This window comes from Ambystoma mexicanum, chromosome 3q, assembly GCF_040938575.1.
Source record: "Ambystoma mexicanum isolate Mex_15411 chromosome 3q, UKY_AmexF1_1, whole genome shotgun sequence".
NCBI classification, from domain to species: Eukaryota; Metazoa; Chordata; class Amphibia; order Caudata; family Ambystomatidae; genus Ambystoma; species Ambystoma mexicanum.
Window position 1 is genome coordinate 739,700,691 of NC_090926.1, and position 27,210 is coordinate 739,727,900.

At 48.4% G+C, this 27,210-nt stretch overlaps 1 protein-coding gene across 1 annotated transcript in view; it reads left to right on the top strand.

The window, feature by feature from the left end:
• Positions 1-27,210, top strand: part of UBE2O (ubiquitin conjugating enzyme E2 O) — a 1,359,828-nt gene that overhangs the window by 993,926 nt on the left and 338,692 nt on the right. Inside the window, exon 11 of the mRNA XM_069654680.1 lies at positions 26,802-26,914. Within this exon, the coding sequence (XP_069510781.1) occupies positions 26,802-26,914 (113 nt within the window). The remainder of the gene's footprint in view (positions 1-26,801; positions 26,915-27,210) is intronic.

Here is a 27,210-nt window from a genome sequence, read left to right on the forward strand (position 1 = left end):
TGGAGAGCTTGAATTTCCAGGAACCAACACGTAGACCTTATTCTTTTAATGGCTGAATGTAATCATCCGCTGGCGCTGGGCTCGTTAAACACGCAAGGTCTCAATTCTCCATATAAAAGGTCTTCGGTGGTGAAGGAGTTTAATAGGCTGAGGCTTGACATTTTGTTCCTCCAAGAAACCTACTGGGTGAAGGGAGTAGAGCCCGCATTGAAGCCACGGTCAATACAAAGTCTTTCATGCTTCCTCCCAGGTCAGGAAGATGGGTGTGGCGATGGTGATCTCCCAGAAGGCCCATTTTTCTCTCCATCTCTCCAAGCCCAGTCTAGTGATCCAGAGGGTCGTTATGTAATGGTCAAGGGGGATTGTAGAGGAACCAAGGTTACCTTGATCTCCATTTACCCTCTGAATGAGGCCCAGGACCGTTTCTGGTCGGAGATGACGCTCAAAATTATTACATTAACGGAGGGTGCGTTAGTGGTGGGAGGAGATTTCAATATGGTTCTTGACCAGTCGTGTGACAGGTTACCCAGCCGTCCGGGTATAGACTCCCAGCTGCAGAGGCACCTTGCGGCCTCTTTCCAGAGCACCAACGATGAGCTAGGGCTCAGGGACTCCCACTCGGCTTGAAGGATGAGAACCGTTATTCACTTTTTTCTCAAAACCCCACTCGTCATTCTCTAGAATTGACTACATCCTCGTTGATAAGGGGCTTTACGACAGGATCTCGGATGTTAGGGTGGAAGTGACTCTGTGGACCGACCATGACATGGTAAGGGTTCAGTTGGGGATTCCCCTTGTAGTTCCAGGGCCGAGGCGGTGGACCTGCAATGATCTCCTATTGAAGGACAAGGAACTAGTTCGGATTATCCTGGCCTTCATAAAAGAATTTTTTGAGTTCAATGACAATGGGCAGATTGGCCTGGAGGGGGTCTGGGAGGCCTTCAAGGCCACGATCAGGGGTGTCCTTATAGTGCTGGGAGCGGCGAGAGAGGGATAGAGAGGAAAAGCTCCTCAGGGATAAAATCGAGGCTATTTAACCGGGGGCAAATTGAGGTCCCAGATGTTTCTGGGGAAGTGGGCTGAGCTCCAACAACTAAGGCGAAACTTGCATCCCACCTGGTGGGAGAAACCGAAAGGAAGTTGTCCTTCCTTAAGCAAAAGTACATGGAAAAGGGTGAAAAGGCCGACAAAATCCTAGCATGGAGACTTTGCGAGCTCAGGGAGAGTAGGCGAGTGGACGCGTTTTCCCTTCCAGATGGTGAGTGCTGTCAAGATGATCCGGGGATAGCAGACGCAAGCCGCCCCCTGGAGAATCCCATTTCGCCTCAGGAGGTGATGGATACTATTGGGGCTATGAAAACAGGTACTACTCCGGGGGATGATAGATGCACGATCTTCTATAAATCATTTCGCAACGCCCTCGCCCCATTTCTGGTCAGACTGTTAAAGGGCGTTCTTGACTCAGGCCATCTCCCTCCATCTATGCTTTCGGCCCGTATTGTAGCAATTCCTAAGGAAGGGGAGAACCCGAGAAGATGTCAGACTGTTCCATGTCCTTGCTTAACACGGACGTGAAGATATTGGCCAAGCTCTTGGCGAATAGGTTAGCTCTTCATCTCCCAGCATTGGTACATGGCGACCAAGTGGGTTTTATCCCGGGGAGGCAAGGAGGCGATAATATCAGGAAGTCGCTTGGTTTGATGCACAAGGTTGCCCTTAAAGGGGAGGAGGCTTATCTTCTGTCACTGGACTGAGAAATGGTCCGTCGGCCAGTGTGGCCGTTAATGGTGTTAATTCTCCCTCTCCCGAGGAACTCGGCAGGGCTGTCCGATCTCGCCCCTTCTTTATGCGCTGGCGATGGAACCCCTAGCCATAGCTATAAAAGACCATCGGGGGATAGCAGGGGTCCGTTGTGGTGAACTTGACTTCAAACTTTCACTTTTTGTGGACGACCTCCTGGTATATGTAGCCAACCTTCGGCATTCGCTCCCGAACCTTTTAGACCCGATTAGCGCTTTTGGCTCTTTTTCCGGGTTGAAAATTAACCTAGCAAAATCGTGTTTGCTGCCTATGGGCAGTGCATACCTGGAGGTGGGGGGTGGGGGTGGACACCTGGGAGGGTATTAGAATTGAGCGGGAGGCTATGCCTTACTTGGGTGTGTGGATCCCAAGGGACCTGACTCGTCTTTTTAAAGTTAATTTCCCTCCCGTTCTTGCGAGGATTGTCGCAGATCTCCGGCACTGGTCTCCCTTGACGCTCTCTTGGTTCGGCCGTATGGTGTCGGTTAAGATGAATGTACTTCCTCGCCTGCTTTATTTGTTCTCCTCTCTTCCAGTGGCTATTCCAGATTAATTTTTTAAAGCCCAGTCGGAGGTGGTTCGCCTCATCTGGAAGGGAAAGAAGCCAAGGGTTGGGCACGACACCTTAACTCTCCCTCGATCGTATGGGTGCTTTGGCCTGCCTGATTTCCGTCGTTGCCACAAGGCGACCCGGTTAAGGGTGTTCCTGGAACATTCGAGTGGACGAGATAAGGACCTATTGGTCATATATTGAAGATGTCCATGTCCACCCCTGGGAAGTTCGGGATCTCCTGTGGGCAGCCCCCTCCCGAAGGCAGTAAAAACGCATCCCACTTTGTCGGTGTTGTGGTCACCGTGGAGGAAAAACGGGGGAAATGCAACTCTCTTCCTGGCCCTCCTCCCTGTCCTCGGTGTGGGCACCCCCCTTTGAGTTGGGTAAGAGGAATCTTCGGGGGACTCGGGAATGGTCAGACGGGGGGTTGGAGCGAGCTGCTCAACTGTTCCGGCAGGGTGTATTCATTGACTACGATAGTTTGGTGGAATCTCTGGGTGCAGCTTCGATCTCTATTTTTGACTACATACGAGTGAAGGTTATTATGACTGATCCCCAGTGGGTTGGCGACCTGACCCGCACCCCCACTCCGCTGGAAAGAGTGATGATGGAATCCAAAAATAGGAAGGGCTCCCCGTCAAACATTTAGTGCTCTGATTACAGCAGATGTAGAGTCCAGACAGAACTTTAAGAAACAGTGGGAGAGATGGGTGGAAGGGGAAATAGATGACTCTACCTGGGCGGCCATTTTCAAGGCTCTTTTCTCTGGAACCCTGTACACAGCGGCAATGGGGCATCATTTCAAGATGCTTTATGCATGGCACCTTTCATCAGAGAGGCTTGCCAGAATGTATTCGGGGTCTTCTCCGCTCTGCCCGTAGGATTGTGGTCAGCATGGGTCCTGGTTCCACCTTTGGTGGGGATGTCCTGCTGCTTAGCTATTCTGGTCGAAACTCCTGAACTGGATTAAGGAGATTACTGGGGCTGGCCTGCCCTTGCAGCCCCTTGTTTTCCTCTTTGGTGTTCCAGCCTCGGATGCGGAAGAAGCAACCTTGCCGCGGGTGGTCCAGGCCATGCTGCGTGCGGGGAGGCTTGCCCTGGCCCAAAAGCGGAAAAGCACGGTGATGCCTTCTAAAGCTGACTGGTTAGCAAAACTCTGGGTGATCTTCATGTATGAAAAACTCTCAGCCCTCACTCACGACACCATGAACTTGTTTCTGCAAGACTGGATGCTAGTTCTGCTCCTCGAAGACTGCGAATCAATGAGACTGAGTTTTGAGAAACCTAAGTAACCTTTAGCATGTGTAGTGCTCCTTATTATGTCATTGGTCTTCCTTTGACTTTATGATGCAAGCCCGATTCATCAGCACTGACTGTCTATTTGGTCCCGACTTTGTGTGATGTCCGTCTCTCCATTGTCCCTCTGGGTACGTTTTGGTATGAGGTGAGGTTGGGTGGGGTTGGCTTGAGGGTTCTTTGACGTTGTTTCCTATCAGTGTTTTTCAGCTATGTTCTGTTTCTCGAAAATGGTAAATGCCTAATAAAAATTCATGTGAAAAAAAAAATATTTGAAAAACAGAAGTCTCCAAGCCATGGTCCTACCGCGCCTTCGAAAAGAAGCCTGGAAGGAAAGAGCTCAACCTAAATACTGCGTGCACTAGAGCCCGGGACAAAGGCCCGATCCACATCGAGAGCTGTTGAGGCCTTGATCCGATGAATCATCAAAGGATCAGTCGAGCCGAAAGCATAGGTCGAGGTAGTCGACACCATCAACACAATCGCCGGCGGCACCTTCGACACCAGTCAAACCCTCGATGTCGACTTCGATGCCAAAGGCATCGACGCCAGCTGCGCCATCATTGCCAGCTACGCCATGAGGCTGAGCGCCCCGGCAAAACCTATGGCACCAATGACTAGTTTCAACGGCTACTCCAGCGTCGAACCCATTATTTACAAAACCTCTCATACCTGAGAAAACCTGTGCCACTACCGGGAAAAGACTATTTTAAGTCTTTCTTCCCTATATGAGGAAAATGAACCCTCCGATGAAGAGGCTCCATTTGGCCTCCAATTTGGTATGCCAAATGTACCAGAGTTTTATTGCAGAGGAGTCAAGGTTGAGACCTCTGACAACCTACAGACTACAAGTGGGGTGGATACCTCACCTGAGTTGGAGTTTGGGACACCAGAGGCTGCGGAGCACACAGAGGCGTCCTACAGACAACTTATGTCTAAGGTAGTGGACTACATGGGGTGGAGTAGACCTCCATTGCTGTTCGAACAAGATGATCTAACAGACATCTTGGATAAGACTCCTCAGTCGGATACCATATTACAGTTTCACATTGCTTTGCAGAAAAGGAGTGGCGTCAAATTGGGAAACACCGGAAACCAATCCGGCTGTAAATAAGAACTTGACCAAGAAGTACTGCCCTTCCAGTAGTGACCCCAGCTACCTGTCGAAACGCCCCACTCCAGAGAGTCTACTGCAACATCTAAGCAAGCGGCTTACCCTACCATCCCTCCAGATAGGGACGACAAAAGTAGATGAATGGTCAAAGATATTTTCTGCAGGTAGTATGGCACTCAAATATGCCAACTTTGCATGTGCCCATGCAAAATGTACGTTCACTCTATGGGACTGCATGTCCATGGTGGCAGAGCAGATTCCCAAAGGGGATTAAAGATACTGGTTCTGGGCCATAGTTTGAGACAGTAAATGAGCCATGTGTGAGTCTCTTCTGTCAGGTCTGGATTCTACTGATAGCATCAGCAGAGCCATGGCTACTAGCACTGTCATCCACAGGTTTGCGTGGTTGCGGAAGTCTGGTTTTGCAACGGATGTGCAATCCAGACTTCTCAACATGCCCTTTGACGGGGTCTCACCTTTTTGGCAACAAGGATGACGAGAGTCTTGAAATAGCAGACCTCAAAGGCAGCAGCCAAATCTTTAGGAGCCGCTATTGGGCAACCTCCGCCTTTTCGACCTAGTGGACAACCTTGGAGGGGTAGATCTTTTTGCTACTGCTCCTCAGTTGGAAGGACGAGAGGAATGGCCGATCAAAGGGGCCAAAGATTTCCTCTTGGTGGACTGGGAAGGAGTGCAAAGCCAGCTGAAGCAGGGGCATCTTCACAATCTGCCACTGCATCAGCTGCCTCAAAACCTCTGAGGTCTTGAGTTACAATTCACTGATGAGAGGCAGACTGTCTCAGCATCTAGAAGAATGGCGAGACATTACTTTGATTGTTTGGGCTTTGGAAACTGTAGCCCATTGGTACTGCCTTCCTTTTACACAGAGACCTCATAACAATCCACCGGGGAACCACTCTTTGAGGATTCCAGATCCGCTCCTTGTGCAGGAGATTTTAACACTGCTAGAGCAAGGTGCTGTAGAACCAGTGTCTGTAGTGGAGAGGAACAAGGGTTGGTAGTCCCCTTATTTCCTAAGACCCATCTTGGACTTGAGATACTTGAACAAGTTCCTCAGGAAGGACAAGTTCAAGATGGTCACACTTTCTCAGAACCTTAAGGCCCTCCAACTGCAGGATTGGATGGTGTCATTGGACCTTCAGGATGCTTATTTTCATGTGCCAATCCATCTCAAGCACAGAAAATACCTCTGGTTCAGTCGTCGGTTCTCATTATCAATTTCGAGTACTGCCATTTGGGCTGTCCTCAACCCCGAGGGTTTTCACCAAATTGATGGGGGTAGCGGCAGCGAGTCTCGGGAGAGTGGGGTATTCACGTCTAGCCCTACCTGGACGATTGGCTGACCAGGGCGCGTTCTCTCGAACAAGTCCTGGATCATCTCAACATCACCTGCCACTCCCTTCAGACTGGGCTTCTCCCTCAATTACAAGAAGTCATATGACAGCTTCTCAGAAACCTCATTCATCAGAGCTCTTCTGGAAACCTCCTTGGGAAAGAGCTTGCCACCCGAGGTGAGGGCTCAAGACATTATTCAGATGGTCACCAAATTTCAAAATGCCCAGTGTCTCCCAGCGTTCGTTTTTTTCTTTTGAGGTTGCTCGGCCTTATGGCATCATGCATTTTTCTGGTGCCAGAGGCCTGCCTGAGAATGAGATCCCTTCAATGGGCTCTAAGAAATCAATGGTCCCAGTTATCAGGAAAGATCTACTTCAGGTTCCCAGCAGAGTTGTGCAGAATCTTCTGTGGTGGGCCTGCGAGGAAAACATTCTGAAGGGAGAACCCTTTTAGCAACCATGGCCGGAGATTACCGTAGTGACGGACCCCTCTCATGGGGTAGGGAGCCCACACCAACGATATGTCATTCAGCTGTAGTTGGCCTCCATTGGAGTCTAAGCTACATATCAATCTTTTGGAACGGAGGGTAATCAGACTAGCGCTGAAGGCTTTTCTGCCCTCTGTACGGGGAAGGAATGTCCTGATAATGCCAGACCACACGGTGGCCATGTACTACCTCAACAATGGGTGTCTGGTCACTACCACTGTGCAGAGGCAATGCAGCTCTGGTACTGGGCAATTCAAGAAGGAAATCTCCCGATCGGCAGTTCACCTAGCCGGAGAGGAGAACACAAAGGTGGACGCTCTGAGCAGGCAGAGCAGTTTCCCACGAGTGGGAACTAGCTCAGAAAATCCTTCAAGAGATCTTCGCCCTTTGGGGAACCCCTCAAATGGATCGGGTCGCGACCGGTGTTAACCGGAAGTGCGAACTGTATTGCTCAAGGGAATTTCCCCCAAAGAGCTGTGGTGGAACCCTCAAATGGATCGGGTCGTGACCGTTGTTAACCGGAAATGCGAACTGTATTGCTCAAGGGAATTTCCCCCAAAGAGCTGTGGTGGACTGGGAATTTCCACTCCTGTATGCGTTACCGCCAGTCTCTGTCATTCCTTACGTGATCAGGAGGTTAATGTTCGGGAAACGCATGATCCTAATTGCCCCAAATGGGCCAGGAGGATGTGGTACCCGGACCTTCTGTACATGTCCATCTGTCCTCCAATAAGTCTTCCACAAAGAGAGGGCCTTCGCTCGCGACAGCAGCGTCGGGTTTTCCATCCAGAGGTCAAAACATTCAACCTTCACACTTGGTTTCTGAAAGGCTAAAATGCAAGGATTGGGACCTCCCGGATGATGACATAATGGAGATCTTGCTTTCGGCCAGAAGGCCACCAACAAAGTCTTTGTACCGTTGCCATTGGAATACATTCTGTAACTGGTGCAGAGAAAAGAATGTGGATATCCTTTTCTATGTAAAACACTAGATGTTGTATCCTTTCTGCTATCTTTAGCCAATCTTGGGCTCCAGATTGGTACTATTAAAGGCTATTCGGCGGCGCTGTCGATCTTTACGCGTTCGTCAGAGGAATGTTCATGCTTCAAAATTCCACTGGTGTGACAATTTCAAAAGGGGCTCACCAATGTGTCAACCCCAACCCGCCCCCCCAAATCTCCCCATCTCCGTTCCAGGTTCCAATTTGGGCTCTTAATTTGGTTCTAAAATGTCTAATATGTGCATGTTTTGAACCTTTATATTCATGTCCCTTAAGGTTAACCTTTTAAAACCATTTTATTGGTAGCTCTGACATCAGCCAGTAGAGTGAGCAAGTTGCAGGCACTTTCGTCCAAGCCACCCTTTACGATCTTCCACAAGGATAGGGGTGTTCTAAGGGTCAAACCTTCATTTTTACCCACAATAATTTCTGACTTCCACATAGGACAAAGCATTGTTTTGCCTTGTTTCTGAGATTTCCCCCACACCCGTCCCCCAATCCTAGCAAGGAGGATGAGAGATTACATAGGTTGAACCCTCTTAGAGGTTTAAGCTTTTATTTATCTAGACTGTCAAAACTTCGTATTGATGATCAGCTTTTCATTTGAAGTACAGGCCACACACTGGGTCAGGCTGGCATTAAGCAGACCATATCCAGATTGATCAATCTGGCAATTTCAGAATGTTACAGGTTTCCGGGGACGTATCCTCCGGAAGGTTTAAGGGCCCATTTCACCAAGCGCATCGCTACCTCTACAACCCTGCAAAGGGGTGTACCTATAACAAAATATTTGGGAAGCTGCAACATGGTCTACTATCCACATATTAACAAAGCATTACTCCTTGGAATCTTTACTCGGTCAGGATGGTAGCGTTGGTAAAGCAGTCCTGCGCTCGGTTGATGAAAACAATTAAAATCAAATTCTACTCCCTCCAACAAATCAAATACTGCTTTGGGAGTCCATCAAAGATGAGGAATATGTGGGAGGACACAATCCATTCCAAGAACAAGTTCCATACCCCTAGTAACTTTCTTTCGACTGGATGTTCCTCCCACGTATTCCACATCGCCCTCCCAGCATATGCCACAGTACGGACATTCCCGTGGTTATGCAGGTATTTCTGCTGTAAGGGGGGAAAAACAAAATTGAAGCCAATGGGCGCTGCGTGAGCTATATGACTTTGATGACATCATCCTCCATCTTTTCCGCTGAAGCTGGAATTCAAATATAAAAGATGTGTAATAAGTGGGAGGAACATCCAGTCGAAAGAATGTTATCTGGGATAAATCTTCTGCATCTGACCCCTCCAGTTTGTGTTGCACCATTCTCACGAATGGTGCAATATGACTGCAGACACAAGAGCAAGTTAAGTGATTTCTCAGGTATGCTGCCTCCCTTTTTAAAATGTCCACCAGACCACCACCCTTGACCCCCCATATCTTCTCTTCCCCAATCACCTCCTATTTCCTCTCTTCTGGAGAAGGGTGCCATAAAGCTAGTACCAGTACAAGAGAAACTGGGGGTGGTACTCAGTTTTAGTTTTTGGTCCCAAAAAGTGACAGAGGACTGTGGCCCATCTTGGACCTTAGACTTCAACAGGTTCCTCGGGAAGGATAAGTTCAAGCTAGTCACTCTCTTGCAGATCCTCCATGCCCTGGAATTTCAGGACTGGTTTGCGTCACTCGACCTTCAGGATGCTTAGTTCCATGTTCCGATTCATCCAAAGCACAGGAAGTACCTGAGGTTCGTCCTAGGCAATACTGACTGCAAGTTTTGATTTCTGCTTTTCAGGCTTGCCTCCACTCGGGCGTGGTTTCCGGACCAATTCCAGATCATCTCAATCACACCAGCCACCTTTTTCACCGACTGAGCTTCTCCCTCAATTTAAAGAAGTCACAACTGACCCCTTCTCAAATGCTTAAATTCATTGGAGCGGTTCTGGTTTCTCCCTCTCGGAATGCTTTTCCTCCTGAGCATGGTGCTCTACACATCCAGCAGTGGTCACCAGATTCCAGGAAGCCCAATGCCTGCCATCCCTAGGGTTCCTGCGGTTGCTTGTCCTCATGGCATCCTGCATCTTCCGGGTGCCAGAGGCCTGGGTTGAGAATGAGATCGCTTCAATGGGCCCTCAGATCTCCATTGTCGCATTTCTGTGGACTTAATTCAAGCACCAAGCAGTCGCACAGGGTCTCCTATGGTGGATTCGCAGAGAGAACGTGATGGTGGCAGAGCCTTTTTGGCAATCGTGGCCAGAGGCGACTGTAGTAACTAATGCATCTCTGAAAGCCTGTGGTGCTATCCTGAATGAGTTGATGGTGAGAGGACTGTGGTCCCTGGCAGAGATGGCACTTCATGTAAAGCTGTTAGAGATGAGGGCTTTCAGAGTGGTGGTGATGCCATATTTGACCGCCATACAGGAGGAAACTGTCCTGATCATGACTGACAACACAGCGGCCATGCACTACATCAACAGGAGAGGTGGTGTAAGCTCGCGCCCTCTGTGTAGATGCGATGCAGCACTGGTTTCTGGGCATTACAGAACAAGATCTTTGTCAGCTATTTATCTCATCAGGAAGCCGAATACCACAATGGATGCCCTGAGCAGTCAAGACAGTCTCCCATGACTGAGAGCTGTGTCAGGAAGTCTTTCTGGAGATCTTTGCCCTCTGGGGAACCCCAGGTGGATCTATTCGCATCCAGTGTAACCAGGAAGTGCAAACATTTCTGCTCCAGGGAATTTCGCCCAATAGTATAACTTGAGGATGCGTTTGTGGTGGACTGGAACTTCCAGCTCCTGTATGTTCCCACTGATTGCAGCCATTCCCAAAGTGATCAGAAGGTTGAAGAGGTACGGAGCAACCATGATGCCGATTGCCCAGATTGGTCCCGCAGGTGTGTTATCTGGACATCTGGATATGGCCATCTGGCCCCCACATTGCCTTTCCCAGAGGCCAGACCTCCTTCCTCAGGAGAAGGGGTTGGTTCATCACAAGAGCATACACATGCTCAACTTGCACACTTGTTTTCTGAAAGGCTAAAGTACACAGGGATTGGGTCCTTCTGGACAACGTGATGGAGGTGTTCGTTTCGGCCACGAGGCCAGCAAGAAAAGCTTTGTGGTGCTGCCGCTGAGAATTCTGGCCATCAAGGGCTCTTTAGCAGCGCTCTCTATTTTTAAGCGGACACCCCAAGCAAGTATAGTATTTCTCGTATTTTTTTTTATTTTTATTTTTATTTTTTTTGGGCGGTCCAGTTTTTAAGGCCTGACTAACACTTTCCCTCTGAGCCCCTTCGCCAGCATGGGACTTGAACCTTGTGTTGACTTTGCTTATGGCTTCTCCTTTTGAGCCAATGCATTCATGTCCTCTGAGACTTCTTTCTTAGAAGAGGCTGTATCCTCCTGTGTCTGGGGCAGGGAGGGGTGTGGGATGGGGGTAGGTGGGCAGCGACGGGGTCTGTGGGTGGGAAAGGAGGGGTAGGAGGGAAGGAATGGGGGAGAGGGGGTGTGGGGAAAAGGGGGGTTGGGGGCAGGGAGGGGGCGGTGGGGGCACAAGAGGGGGTGAACAAGAATTTGGACAGCAGGTTTAGGCTGATGGACGGGGAGCCAATCCTCCTAGCTTCCCACCCGGGGCTGCATTCTTTAGTGGCATCAGCGGCCTCTTCATATTCTAAACCATCGTCTTCATTGTCTTCCTAGGAAGACAGGGTCCTTGAGTCTTTAGGAAAGCGCTGTTAGTTCATCTCAGGACTGCATCTGCAGCGAGCCAACACAGATGCTCTCTTGGCTGCGGGCTAACCAGAAACTCTGGTAGAAGCTCAGGGAATGTTGGCCCGACCTCCCTTTGGACAGACAAGCTACCTTCAAGGCTGGTCTGTCAGGCGCCCAGGCCATTGCGCAGGACCTCATGGAGTCTTTGGTCTCCCACATCGACACAGCCAACAGAGGGTTGTGCCTTGGTGTCGGCATGGATGCCCGCCACAAAGCTTTATTGTAACGTGCAGGAATGGATCCTTAAACTGCCCTTTGAGGGCATGGACCTTTTTCATTCGTCAACAGATGACGTGATGAAGAAATCCTAAACTCAAACCGCTAAGTCCTTGGCCATCCTAACAAAACCTGGGCAAAAAATTCTTTCCTCAGTCCCAGGGCAGGACCAAGTACAAACCAAGCGCTTTCTCCAGCTAAGGGGGTTCGGAACATTAGTACACGGAGGCCTGACAGGTTGCCCAGCGACAACATAGGAAGCAGTTTTTGCTCCCCCTACTCTGCTGCTGCCTCTGTTGCCAAGAAGCAGTGACATCAAGGTGAGGCAACACAGCTCGCTTGCGGGGGGCCGTTTGGCTCTTTTCCAGGACTCCCGGATCCATCTTTTCAGCAACCCGTAGATCCTACCTATGGTCTCTATGGGCTTCAGTCTTCCTCTTACTTTGCCTCTACCATCCTCTCCTCCTCTTTGTCAGATTGGGTCCACGGCTTTTTTATGGGAGGTCCTTTCGCTCTTGAAGATGCAGGCGATAGAACTGGTTCCTCTTTCAGACAGGGGCTCTGGGTACCATTACAGGATTTTTACGGTACCCAAGAACAATCAGGCTGGCCTGAGGTTTGTCCTAGACCTGTCATTTCTAAACCTGTCTTTACCCCTGGAACGCTTCAATATGATTACACCCGCGCACATAGCAGAGTTTCTTTGTGCAAGGGACTGTGTGTTCCCTGCACCTGAAGGATGCAGACCTGCACATACCCATCTACCAACCGCATCAGAGGTTTCTGCGGTTCACAATTGTCATACCACTTTCAGTACAAGGTGCTGCCCTTCGGGCTGAAGTCAGCCCCTCGTGTCGTCACAAAGTTGATGAAAGCAGTGCCGGGTCTTCACCACTTGGAGGGCCATCATCTGTACCCTTACTTGGATGACTGGCTGAGGGCGGGGATTACACAAGTGCAACACTCCTGCCAGATACTGATATTGATATTTTATTTGTATCACGCTCATAAACAAGTGTTTCAGAGCGCAACAAGGCAAGGGAGGGGAACAGGGGAGAACAGAACAACGATCTTACTAGGCCCAGTGACATTGAGAACACGCAAGTGCATGGGAGAGGGGGCGGGGAAAGTGCATGGAAGGTGGGGGAGAAGTGGGGAGTGTGGCGCAAAGGAGAAACAGTTAAATAAATAATAAAGGCAACAAACTGTGGTAGTGCAGCCAGCATTTGGCATGTGCTGGGTTTAAGGCAGCAGACGGGTTATGTCTGATAAGTGCAGGAAGAAAAAGGAGGGAGGGGGACTGTATGGGTACAGATACAGACCCCGGTGCAAGGGGTGGCCCGCAGGCAGTGCAGGAGGGTGGCAGGCCGAGCAGGTACCTGGGCCCAGAGGACAGAGGCTCGCCAGGTGCACAGTGCCAAGAGAGAACAGATCAGCAGGGGAGAGGGGAAACGAAGGCAGAAGCAAAGCGGAAGGTCTTGAGCTGCTTCTGGAACCGGAGATGGTTCTCCACAAGTTTTAGAGTGGCTGTTCTAGAGGGAGCCCCCAGTCAAAGACTGGGATCTACCCCGAGCTTGTTTCTTTGAAAAACGACTGACCCTGAGAGAGTTGGAGGTAGAGGAGCGAAGAGCTCGAGAGGGGAGGTATTTACGGAGGGATAGCTGAAGGTATTTTGGACCCAGGGCCCAGAAAGCCTTGTGGACAATGCAGAGGGTTTTGAATTTAATCCTTGCATCCACTGGGAGCCAATGGAGAGATTGCAGAGCTGGAGAGATACGATCCCAGGGCTTGAGGCCAAGGACAAGTCTCACAGTCCGGTTCTGGATTAGTTGCAGAGGGCGGAGAGTAGAGGCAGGTAGATTTAGAAAAAGGCTGTTCTAATAGTCCAGCCTAGAGAGAACCAGAGCGTGGGAGACGGTGAGCTTCTGGGGCAAGAGAAGGAGAGCAAAGGCGGAGTAGCTCTGAGGAGGTGCAGTAGAAAGTTTGACTTTTTAGAGAAATGAGATGTGGGCAGAGAAGGGAAGTGTGGAATCAAAGTTTACCCCCGAGGTCCTTAGACTCGCAGATGGGGTTAGGAGGAGGGCCAAGAGAAACCAGCCAGAGTGAGGGGAAAGGCTGGTGAAGGTGTGCCGATGAGGAGGATCTGTCTTGCTGGAATTCAGACAAAGGTCATTGGTGGCACACCAATCTTGAATGGCAGTTAGACAATCGGAGATGAGAGAGGGAGAGGAGATGGCAGAGGGCAGCCTGAAGATGAGTTGTCAGCCTAGCAATGGAAATCTGAGCAGAAAATGGCAATGCAGTGGGCGAGAGTTGCCAGGTATTGGTTGAAAAGCCAGGGTGAGAGGTTAGACCCCTGGGGAACACCACAGGTAGAGAGGAGAATAGATGGTAGGATGGACCCAAATTGGACCTGGCAGGGTCGATCAGAGAGGAAAGAGGTCAGCCAGGCCAGAGCCTTATCAGAGATATCCAGGTCGTGACGTTTGAGCAGGATGGTATGGTTGACCGTGTCGAAGGCAGAAGAGCGATCGATGAGGATAGGGAATGTTAGAGTCAAGGTTGGAGAGCAGATCTTCACGGGTGTTCAGGAGGGCAGTTTCTGTGCTTCTGCCAGCTCTGAGGCCAGACTGGTGGTCATGGAGACAGCCAACAGAATTGGAATGAAGGCTAAGCTGAGAGATGGCCAACTTTTCCAGGAGTTTGCCCAGAAAGGGAGTATTGGAAATTGGGCGATAGTTACCCGGACAAGAAGGATCAGCTGTGGGCTTCTTGAGAAGAGGATGCACAAGGGAGTGCTTCAGAGGGAAGGGGAAGGATCCTGAGGCAAAGGAGTGGTTGCAAAAATCAGCAAGGGCCTAAGCGAGGGTGTCAATGTGGTCCTTGATGGTTTTAGAGGTACCGGGATTAACCTGTTTTGAAGAGGCTTTCATAGATCGGACTTGTCTAGTGACCTCATCAGGGGAGGAAAGGACGAGAAGGAGGGTGGTGGGGTGTGACTGAAGGAGGGTCAGCAAGCACAGACTGAGAGGGTAAACAGGATGTCATAGGTTTTTCAGATAAAGTGAGGAGCAAGTGCGTTGCGAAGAGCCTGGGAGGCAAAAGGAGGGGTAGAGACTGCAGCAGGGTTTGCCAGCTCCTTGCAGATTTTAGAGTTCGGCTGAGTTGCTAGATGCCGCAGAGGCACGAGCTTGAATGTGGACTCTCTTCTTGGTGAGGACAGAGTCAGTATTGCTTTTGGAGCAGGCGACAGGCCAGTTTGTCAGAGGATGAACAAGAAGCCCTCCATTTCCTCTCAGCCGCCCTACACTTATGTTTAAGTTTATCTAGGTCAGGGTCATACCAGGAGACATCCAGAGGTGGAAGGGGGCGGGAGAATGTGGTGGCGAAAACCTCCAGTAGGTGGCAGTGTTGGGGTAGGCTTGGGGGGGGGGGGAGGGGGAGAGATGAGGAAGGAGTGATCACTCAGAGAGAGGAGTGGTCAGAGGGATGGAGAGGGCGAGGTCAGAGGAGATCAAGACATCAAGTGTGTACCCTGCAGAATGAGTCTGGCCAGAGGGGAGGATGGGCAGGGAGAGGGAGTTGCAGCGGTCACAGAAGAGTACAAAGGAGGAACAAGGAGAGTCCAAATGGATATTGAGGTCTCAGAGCTGGAGGCGGAGTTGAGTGGTAGAGGCCAGAAGGGAGGAGGAGGGGTCTGCCCACTCAGAGAAATGAGGTGAATTGACCAGGAGGCTGGTAGATGGTAGTCACAGTAAGAGAATGGGTAGGAGAGTGCGAGAGCCTAAAGACAAGGCATTCAAAAGAGGAGTAGGTCTGAGTGGGCTTGATAGAGGCAGGAATCCACTCAGGAAAGATCTGGGTGCGGAAGGGATCTTGTAGCTATCAGGGAGGAGAGTGTCAAAACTCGCGAGAGAGCTGGCCGTAATCCATGTCTCAGTAAGACCAAGGACATCAAGGTCTACTTCTTCATGGAGGTGGCAGATGTCAGCGGAGTGAGAGTTGAGTGGCTATATGAAGAAGGCTGCCAGCCTTAAAGACCTCCCGGGGAGGGGTACAGATCAGAGATGCACCCTGCGGAGGAGAAAGAGCCCTAGGAGGGGCAGAGGAGGAGGAAAGAGAGGGCAAGGTAGCCAAGGGGGGAGAGGAGGGGATAGCAGGAGAAGAGACGAAATTGATGAGGCGAGGGAAGCGCCTATCAAAGGGGAGATTGGCCTGAGGGCCTTGGACCATGACAGTGCCATTAAGGTAGAAATTAATGATGACTTTAGAGGAGTCGAAGGAAGCCATGAGAACTTCCCAGCGAGTGCCACCATTAATGGGAGAGGAGGAGATAGGACAGAGATCATATGAAGAGTCCATAGATCTGGCGAGGGAACGACAAAGAGGATGTCGGTGAGTGTCTGTCTGGAGGAAGTATTGGAGTAGGTGTCGGAGATGGGAAGACCAGGGTTACAGGCCAAGATATCCTTTTTGAACTTCTTCCTACCAGACTTAGTGGGAAGGGAAGGATAGTCTATGGAGAAGCAGTTGGAAAAGATGGGAGAAACGGAAAGCATCATGGGGGTGGAAGCGAGGAGAAGATGGAGAAACTGGGGGGCTATGGCAGGTAGGTGTGGGACAAGAGAATGGTGAGGTCACTGGGCTTGCAAGTTACAGAGAAGCAACACTATACAAGCAAAATACTGAGAATTTAGCAAAAAACAGCAAGATTTGACTTTCCAATCAGGGATTCAGATGTTAGCAAAGGGTTTTAAGAAGCACTGCGCATCAGAATGACAACATGGGTGTAACAAGCAGCAAGAACAGTGATAGTAAAATTGGTAGGAGTGAGTCCAGAAGGTGGGAACTAACCCATACTTCTAGAGGTGACAACGTCAAGACAGTCGGGATTTCTTAGAGGATTGGGGTGGCAGCATCTAAGGAGCAGGGAGGACCCCAATTGGCGTTCTGGAAGCGGACATGGAGCAGACAGGGGCCTTAAAAGTGTGCCTTTGCTGAGAGGGATGGCTAAAGCCTGCCGGTGCCTGGTTGGATGGAAGAAAACACTCAGCAACCAATGGGAGTGCTATACAGGGAGAGGTACTTCAGCCTGCCTACACAACAAAGAAAACCATGGTGGCCATCTTGGAAGGGCCAAAAATCAGTCAAATAAGCAGGCAATGGTGGGAAAACTAGTGTCTTCTAAATAGCAAGTCAGCTTCAGGTATTCAAAAGCTGAAACGGCAGCACGATGAAAATGTCCAATAAAACAGTTTCTCCAGCAATTTTAAGGCGGATATCCTTCGTCAGCTGGGGTTCTCCCTCAACCAAAGACGGCCACAGTTGTGCCCATCTCAGGAGCAGGTCTTCCCAGGCGTGCGTTGGGACATGCGGTTCAGCAGGTGTTCCCTACCCCCCCACGCCCGCCCTGGACGCTTCTGTCGGTCCACAAGGAATGGGGCACTCTATGCACCAGTACACCCGCCACTCCTCCACTGCAAAGAGGCGGTATCGATCTGGGAATGGGCCCTGATGGGGAGAATTCGGATTTCAGCATTCCACCTCCCGGGAGACAGCAATTCCCGAGGTGGACCAGCTGAGCCGCTCGGGGTCCAACACCTAAGAGTGGGAGTTGCACGACGACTTTGTTGCTCCCATTCCAGCATTGGGCTTTTGCGGACCTGGACTTGTTTGCATCCCCTCTCAATTCCAAGTGCCCTCCGTGTGCTTCACGGGCAGGACAGGGTCAGGTGTCTGGGAGATGCCTTCCAGATCTGTTGGCACGGCCGCAGGCATTCTGCATTCCCCCCACCCTTCTGCACCAACGGACCCTCTGCGTTTCTGGTTGCAGTGAGTTGCAGCCTCATCCTGATTGCCCCCCTCTGGCCTTAGAGAGCCTCATTTTTGGAACTGCTGCATTTGTGCTTCCAGGGTGCTATCCACCTCCAGCAGGGGATTCTTGACGCAGCAGGCGGGCGTGGGAACATCCGAAACAGATGCGATGCAGGCACCTAGTTCCTGACCAGCTGAGGCTTCAACACTCCAGTTTCAGATAATGGGACATCATTCAGCAGGCCCTCGACTCTGTCCCAGGATAAAAGTAAATGGACTTGGTTTTGCTATTGGGCTCGTGACAAGGGCCTGGACCTGGCCACCTGCCCTCTGGATGACGTTCTGGCTTTTTCAGCACACCTGGCTCGTTCGGGAGTTCAGGTGGATATGTGCCGCACTTATTTGGCAGCCATTGGGGCTTACAAGAATTGCCCCGAGTATGTTTTCTCCGGCCAACCTGGTGGTTAAGGCCCACCTTAAGGGTTTGTCTTGCCTTTTTCTGCCAGTTCGTAAGCCGTACCTTAAGACTGTTAATGGTGGCGCTCACCTCTGCACGAAGGATTAGTGAGCTGCAGGCGTCCTTGTGCGCGAGCCCCTCGCCATGTTTAGCAACGACAAGGTCATCTTGTGCACTCACCCAAGCTTCATGCCCAAAGTGGTCTCTCCATTACATCTGAATCAGATCTGCCTGCCTCTGTACTTCCCGAACCCTCAGTCAGAGGCAGAGAGGCCCCTGCATTCCTTGGATCTCAAGGGGGTCCTCCAGTTTTACCCCTCTTGGACGAAATCCTTCAGGAAGTCAGAGGCATTGTTCGTGCCTTTTGGGTGGCGTCTCTCCCGGCTCTCGGGCTTCCAAAGCTTCCATCGCCCGTTGGAGGCATACACAGCTGTGGGCAAACCCGTTCCTGGGGTGATTCATGCCAAGGCCACGGCTGTCGTGTTTCAGAGACCTGCTTCTTGGGATTTCATCAGCAAGGTGGCTACTTGGCTATTCTGTCTGCCTTCTGTAAGCACTACTCACTGGACATCAGCTCCAGACACGATGCAGAGTTTGGTCAGGTGTTTCTGAAGAACCTTTTTGCTTCGTCCTAGTTGAGGCAGGTTATCACAGCTCCACTGTATGTTCTTGTTTGGTGGAATCGCCCACAAGGATGGAGGAAAGGGGATGGAATGTAATTGAAGTTGCTCACCATAGTGAATAGAGCAATCAAAGTCCCTTTTCCTCCATACGTCCCACCTGCTTCCCCCGCTAGTATGCCAAGGGCTAATATTTTCGACGAGTAGCCAGGTATGCAAGGGGACTGAGGTGAGGCGCTGGAGGGCCAGGCCTCGGCAGGGCGTTTCCACGTCGAGTCAGTGCCCCGCACACTATACTAAATTTAAAGGGCAAGACGGGTGGAGTCAGACCCCATGAAGTTTGAGTCTAAACAGGCTCCAAAACAGAAGGGAATCTATAAAGGCCCAAGCCAGCAGGTCCCCATTTCTGTATAGATTGTTGCAATGCAAACTTAAGGAATAGTGCATGGTGACCAGAGGGTCGAAGGTTCTAGAATACCCATATTGCAGGGGAAACATTCAGTGGTTTCTGCATTCAGCCAGCAACAAAAGTGATATACCTGTTCTGTCCAAGGGGCAGCAAAAGGAGACGAGCCTCCTAAAGGAGAGCACAGGCAGGTCTGGTACTGACTGATAACTTCACCAAATTCAGAAACACGTGGCACAGAGAACTCTGCATCCGAGAAACAGACATCCACACATTGCACTGAAAAGTCTATGCTTGAGTCACCCAAACATGGTGCCAAAAAACTGACCTCGGAACATGGTGCTAAAAAGATATGGGTCGTAAAATCAAATGAACCTTGCATTTTTATTTTATTAGGTTTACCTTTGGGTGCACTACAATAACCTTGACCTCCTGGCAATAGGGACCGAACCTTTGGTAGAAGTCTGAACACAGGTTGGTAGTGTGGCTGAGCAGCCAGGCTTATCTCAAGTGGGGTCAATGTGAGTAGTAATGTTGTGACAGTTTCACAATACAGTTATCCAAATAAACACTCCCCGCTCACGCGCTAGACATCGCAGACTTCATTGTGACCAAAAACCTTGATTTTCTGGCGATCACAGAAACCTGGTTACACGCGGCTTCAGGTCCTGCCTTGACCCTTGCCATCCCCGACAACTACTCCATCATTAGGTGCGACAGGGACACTAACCAAACAAAGGGGGGAGGATTAGCATTCATATTCAAGAACTCTCTTAATCTGAGAGCTGTGAACACCCACCAGTTGCCCTCCGCCGAACTACTCTCAATTAAACTCCCAATCTCACCCAACCATACCGCTTCAGTGCACCTCATCTACCGGCCACCTGGTCCCATTTCCACATTCGTAGAGGACATCTCTGCCATTTTAGCAGCTAGCATCAAGCCTAAGTCCCAAATCATCATACTTGGTGACCTCAATTTGGGCTACCTGGATCCAAACGATTCCAAAGCCTGCGACCTAGCAAGTGTCCTCTCTGACTTTGGCCTCACCCAACATGTCAATGAACCGACTCATATCAAGGGACGCACACTAGACCGGGTTTCAGACTTGAATTGCGCATTAAACATAATCTCAGTGTCACCATGTGCATGGTCCGACCATCATAAAATAACATTCTCTATCAACTCCTCCTGCCAACCCATAGACAAACATTGCACCGCACCACCTACCCTCACTCGCAACAAGAAGGACATCACTATTGAGAAATTACTCCCACTCATCCTCCCTTTATTGAACTCGGTCTCCTCCACCTGCACCGACCCCACTGTCCTTGTGGACACTTACAACCGAGCGATGTTAAAAGCACTTGATTCCATTGCCCCTATCAAACAACGCAAAGAAAAACCGCGCAACCCCCTTAACTCATGGTTCACCCCACACCTTCGAGAACTGCGCAAAGATAAACGTAAAGCGGAGTCTCTCTGGAGATATTCCCCCTCACCAGTAAACAAAATTAACCTCCTATCCATCACCCACTCGTACAAGGTAGCCATACTAGCGGCTAAAAAAGAACTGTACAACAACAGGATCATACAAGCACAAAGCAACACTAAAGAACTCTTTACAATTCTCAAGGAATTAGAGTCCCCAGTTGCTCCTCTCGACAAGTGTACCCCCAACGCTGAATGGTGCGCTAACATACAAAAAGCACTACTAAACAAAATCACTACACTCCAAGCTAAAATCAATGCCAAAAAACCCACCTCCTTGACTCAACAGGTAATCCCCAATCCTACAATATCCCATCGCCTAAACACTCCTTCCAACCTTTCAGCTTCTCACCCCTCACCATTAGGGAAGTGGAAAATATCATTATGAAGTTAAAACCATCCAATTGCCAAGGTGACGCCTGCCCAGCGCCTATCGTAAAGGAAGCAGCACACGACCTTGCCCCTTTCATCACCGCCTTCATCAACTCCTCCTTCAAATCTGGCATAGTACCTAACAACAACCTCAAGGATGCTTGGGTAATCCCCTTGATCAAAAAACCTAACCTAGACCCTAGCAATCCCTCTAACTATAGGCCCATCACCACGGTACCCTACCTCCTCAAAATCTTGGACCGCGCTGCATATCTACAAATTCAAGATTACCTCGATACCAACAACCTACTAGGCCTCAGACAATCGGGCTTCTGCCCGAGGCACGGCACTGAGACAGCTCTGATAGATCTAAAAACCCAAATTGAGGACATGAAAGACAAGGGTAAACAAGCGCTCCTACTCCTACTGGATCTCTCTGCGGCCTTCGACTTGGTTGATCACCAAATCCTTTGCCAGCACCTCAAAATTGCCGCCCACTTCTCTGATGCAGCCACCTCCTGGATCAGCTCATTCCTTGCAAACAGGTCCATGAGGGACCACTCGCTGCCGCGGACCCAGCTCACGTCCCCTGTGGAGTCCCTCAAGGCTCATGCGTATCACCCACGCTCTATAACTTATTTACGAAACCACTCTTCGATATTCTTGACTATCTGGGTGTCACCTACACAAATTATGCGGACGACACCCAGATACTCATCCCTATCACTGGGGATTATGTAACGGACACCAAAGCGCTTAATGCCGTCTACACTGCCATCCAAGCGTGGATGGCCCACCACGGGCTTTGCCTAAACGACGAGAAAACTGAGCTACTCATCCTAGGATCTCAGCCCAAACTCTCAAAACTCGACCGTAAATATGAGGCCTTCAACATTGATGGCAACATTATCAAGGTTACTAATGTCACCAAAACCCTCGGTATTTACCTAGATTCCACCCTATCACTCAACAGACAAACCAACTCAGTAGTCTCAGCATCCGCGTATACGTGTAAACTGATCACAGCTTGCCGTCCCTTCTTAACAACGAACAACTGCCTTATTCTCGCCAGAACCCTCATCTTATCAAAAATTGACTACTGCAAAGCCCTTTACCTTGGTACGAGCCAAAGAAACATTGATAAACTACAGGTAACACAGAATAACGCTATCAGGGCGGCCCTAAACATACCCAGGCGCGCCAACATCTCTTCCACCAGACGCAACATACATTGGCTCCCCATTGCACGGCGTATCGCCCTCAAAACACTTGTTCTTAGTCACAAAGCACAGAATAACGCTGCACCGGCATACCTATCAGCGCGCTTCAGCCAACACACAGCCTCCAGACCGTTAAGATCTGCACAAGCGCACACACTTATCATCCCCAGTTTCAAGCTTCAAACTGCCAGAGGCTCGAGCTTCCCAGTCCTTGCGGCGAAGCTCTGGAATTCCCTACCCAATGAACTTAGGAATGTCCCTTCCCTCCAATCCTTCAAAAGGAAAACAAAACACTGGCTCCATGAGCAAGATGCTATGGCGGCCAGTCCTATGTAACACTGGCTGCATGCTGCACCTTCCGGCTACCTTGTATATAATGCATCTGCATACTATCCTTGTAAATGTTGTACATAATTTATATATGTTTATGTATACATAAGTGTAACCTCTAACTACCTGTTGTAACACTTTCTTGTAACCACCTTTCTAAACATGCGCCCTGATGCCCGTGGGCAGGCTGCGCAATACAAATAAATAAAATACAAAATACACTCGTACTCGAGGTTTCTTGATAAAAACTATTCATTTATTTCACAGTCAGTTGTATAAGCCTTCTTCAGAAAGGGAGCAAAACATGTAACACTTAGACTATACCTCAAAACGCACTCTTAGTTTCTCTAAATCAGATAACCATTGGGGATGGCACACACACTTCCTACACCCTGAGGTGACTTAAATAGCTAGGACATGATTTATCACTGGTACATTTAGAGCAATACTGAGTTTGGTGAAAACGATAGAATAGACGAATAAAACAAACTGATAAGTACTTTTACAAACCTTGCAATGCAGAGTAAATTAACCCTTTCCTGGAGGAAAGGCCAAAGCACAAAGTCAGAGGTAAAGAGGAGTTGCTCAGGGAGCCAGGACAGCCAATGTTAATTGCACAATGTCAAGGGGAGCTGAAGATCTTCTTTGCAGGTAGGTGAAAAGTCTTGTGCAATGTTTTTAGAAATGCTTGTAGAAAAATAGAACACTTGAAGGGCCACAAGCTGGGAGGCTTGTGAGGGGCAAAGCATTAGCAACTCTGCAAGGTAAACAAGACATGTCTCAAAACTGAGAGCAAGTAAGGCTAGACAACAAGAGGTAAGTTCTCTTAGACTTTATAGTACCTCTGGTTAGAAGAAATGGTTCCAGCTGGCTTCTGTTCCTGTACAGCTCTGCAGATCCTGTTGTTCCTGAGCCTCAGTCGTGGGGACAAGGGAGGACGTCTGGGGGACTCCTGCTCTGCAATGGGAAGGTTAGCGACAGCAATGGGCAAACTTCAATTCAGCGGTCCTTCAGTATATCAGCGCCTTGCGTCTGACAGCAAATAGCAACACTGCGGTTCTCGGATACCACTTCAGACTTTCCTTGCTTCTGGGGCCCAGCACTCTGTTGAGGGGGCTCAGGCTTGGTCAGTCCTGCATCAGGGAAGTCTGGAGGATCTTCCTAGTGCTCGGGTCAGACTTAAAAGCAACGCACACATTCTGGTGTTCTTCTCCCTGGCACTTTGGTTCCAGCAGCAGTAGAAATGCAACCAGCTTCGAGAGGCTGTCCAGACAGGCTTACTTTGGAGTTGATTGGTCCCATCAACTCAAAGGGAGAAGTCATCCTTGCAGGGCTTCTCTAGTTGAGGCGAATTCGGAGCTTCCGCACATGGTCCAGGAGTTGCAGCAGGCGTCTCTTTCAAGTTCTTCTTTGGGTTCTTTCGTCCATTGGTCGACTCTGCCTTCCAAGCCAAAAAGCCTTGCCTTTTATGCAGGTTTCTCCCATTCATTGCAGCCTAGTTGTCAATCACACAGCAGGGTGGCTGTCCTTGCCAGACAGCCAGCCGGCCAGTCACCTTTTGGGCGCATTCCTGTAACCAAGGGGATTAAGCACAGGGTGTTTCGGCACCTCCCTCACTTCCTGCCCCTGCCAGACATACTGGAGCCAGAGGTGGGTTTCACTCGTGAAGCCCGCCAAAGACAAAACGAACAAAGGGACCAAACCTGGTTTGGCGCGCAGAGTAAATCTCAAGAAGCACCTTTGTAACAAGAAATGGCGAAAAAAGACTGGGGCCATTTTGATGAAATGGGCATCCATGGGTGCCTTAGTGGGGCTGCAAACGCAGCCCGCAGTAAAAACACACAATGGTAGTAAAAAGTAAACCACTGCCACCAGCCATTAATTGTAGAAAGGGTAACATAAAATGTTACATTAGAAACTAGACAAAAGGGATACTAAGTAACCCCTCCAGCACCCTATTGTAAGATATTGTGTGCTGGGTCTAGAAAGTCAATTGTTCTTGGAAACAGTAGTTTCACCAAGAGAAGGTATTTAAACCTTTGGGAAATCTAAGACTTCCCTGTGCCACTGCAAAGGTACTGTGTGTCAGTGCAAAAGATGACGACTATGGAGTTTGTCAGACTCCAAAGGTGAAGAACACAGACAAACAGAATTAAAAGTCCCAAAGTTTAGCAAAAGAGCTGGGTGGTCTTTAAGGTGGGAGGAATTTAGCACTAAACTGAAAATTCTCCCTAACAAGTTTGGTTTGCAAAAATCCATAGGCTTATAAATTGCAAATAAGAATATACAAAAAAAACATGCTAAACCAATTCATAATTCAGTATACTAGTAATAATCATTTTGCAAAATTTTAAAATAATCCATTGGAAATTTAGAAAGTGGAATAGAGCTTCCTGACACACCACCAAACTACGCTTCCAAAATGGAATACTCCTGATTGGATTAATATTATGTACAAAATGGTTAAATGATCCTAGTCTCAGTTCCAACCTCGCAATGGGTGAATCAGTGATTTATGGTTTCCTACAGTACTTGGTAAATTCCATAACCTACATCTCATCTGTGATTATTTCTTGGGTCCAACACCTCACATGATTTGCAAATGTTCAAACAAAAGCGCATATATACAGACCTTAAAAATGTATCTGGAAAAATACCAATATAATGCACAGAAATATAATTTTTGGGTTTGAAAAACAACTTTTGGCAACTTCATTTCATCCACCAAGCACAGATTGCACCTGTCCCATAACCTTGCTTTTGATTTTGTTTTCATTGAATATATATATAGAACTCTTGGGTCATCTCAAATGAAATAAGTCTCATAGTAGATGTGAATTCTATCTAGTTGAAGCTTACATTGAGCATTTTAAACACCAAATATTGCTAAAGACATCCCAAAATACAGGTCAGCTTTGTTAGCAGCCCAATGTTTTAGAAAAATGCAAGCTGTACTAACTTCCACCAAAGCTAATCACAATTCTAAACAAATTGCTTCAATAGGACAACACTTGAGCAGATTCAGGATGGTCATCCAATATTTGTATTCAATAGTCTTACTCCTTTTGGTAGGAGTGTCTAGCATCGAGGCCATAAAAGGCTAATGACGCCATCTTTTTATTTTGTCGTTCTGAGAGCACATAGAGAAACATCCATACTTTATAACTTTTGAACACAGCTATAATGGGTCTGATCTGTCCTCCCTGCAAGACTTTTAATAATTATTTCTTACTCAAAAATGCATCCCCAAGTACATTTATTCGGAGACTCACTTTAGTAGGCAGTTTGTCAAGTCTCCAAACAAAATACAATGCAGAAATTCGTAGGGTATCCACTATCATAATTTTAGTTTTGAGTGATTCATTTCAAAATAATTTTCACATACATAAACGTGCAGGGCACTAAGAACATGTTGCATCCCAATTGGTGTTTGGTCTAATATGTGGTTAACTGCATAAGCCTACATTGCAACAAAGTTAACCCTAGTAATGGACGGAAAGCGTGGATTCTTTTTACTACTCCATCCAGGTCTGCGAGATACAAGTTAACCAGTTGATGCTAAAATGCATCCCCGTTTAACACCTAGATCAGAGTGTCTCATTAGAACATTGACCTTTCAGATATAATCAAACTCATAATTTGCACAATGAAGGGCTTTGATTCTTTTCAAAAGATCTTTGCCGAATCTACTTCTTTGGTGTTTATTTCCGAGCCATTATCTGTGCATGAGAAATGCAGACTTAAAATGTATGTAGGATATTTAAAACAGTGGTTGTCCTTTTTTAGTTTCTTTGCTCGTTTTGACACGAGCTTCAATGTCTTTATTTGGTCAACTCCCCTTTTACAAAATCTTGTTTGTAAGTGGTGGTGAGAGGGGTTATTCACTTTCTGAACTCAAACATTCAGTTCTTTCAAAAAGGATAGACCCAATATCTTACTACTTATGTATAACATTGTTCTCAAGCAATTAATGTTAAGATTTAACTAATACCCTTTGATGGGTTGGAATTAAAATGTGCTCCCAGGTTCCTGGGAGCCTCTGAATTTTATAATCTACTGAAATCAACACTTCTATTCAAATTCGGGCATATGAAACTAGAAACTAGCCACAGTTATTACAGTTGAGTATATATTGTTTGACTGGCCAAAAAGCTCTTTCCAGAACATGATAGTACAATATTTTCAATGTAACCCTTTTGGAACCATGTACCTATGTACCAGAACTGTCACTCTAGATTACACTTCACACTGGATAGACACAAGACTTTGGTGCAGAATTGGGTTAGTCTTGTGTTATCTTTTCTTGCAGGTGAGACTGAGGCAGAGTCAAGTTTATTGTGGATGGTGTTTTTATTTTTTGTTGGGTTGATGATTAACAGAACAGGATTGATCACTATTGTGAGCGTAAAGTTACATCCCACAATTGACTCGTCAGTATAAGCTTCTGCATGGCGTTTCTACCATCTTTTCTTCAATTATTTCTTTTCTCGCTTCATAGCACAACCCATTCAGGACCCTGGAGTATATGGAGTTGTGCAGTCTGGGGACCACATGGGCCGCACATGTGTGGTGAAATGGTTCATATTAAAGCCCAGCGGGGATGATGTAGAGGTGAGTGTTAAGGCATGAGCTGGACTTAATTGCTTTTCTTCTATATCCTAAATGGGGGGGAACTCATCTGAAGATACTTTTTGGAATCCAAAACTGGAAAGCAGGTAGTGACCTCAATTGTTTCAACCTTGGCTGTGACATTCCAGTCTTTCAGATTGATTTTCAATTATGCAAGTCTTAAGCCAGGAGTCTGCAACCTTGGGGTTTTAGTTGTTTTCTAGACTACAAATTCCATCAGCCCTAGCCAGCAAATTCAATGGTGACCGATCATGGGAGTTGTTACAAAACGTCTAGAG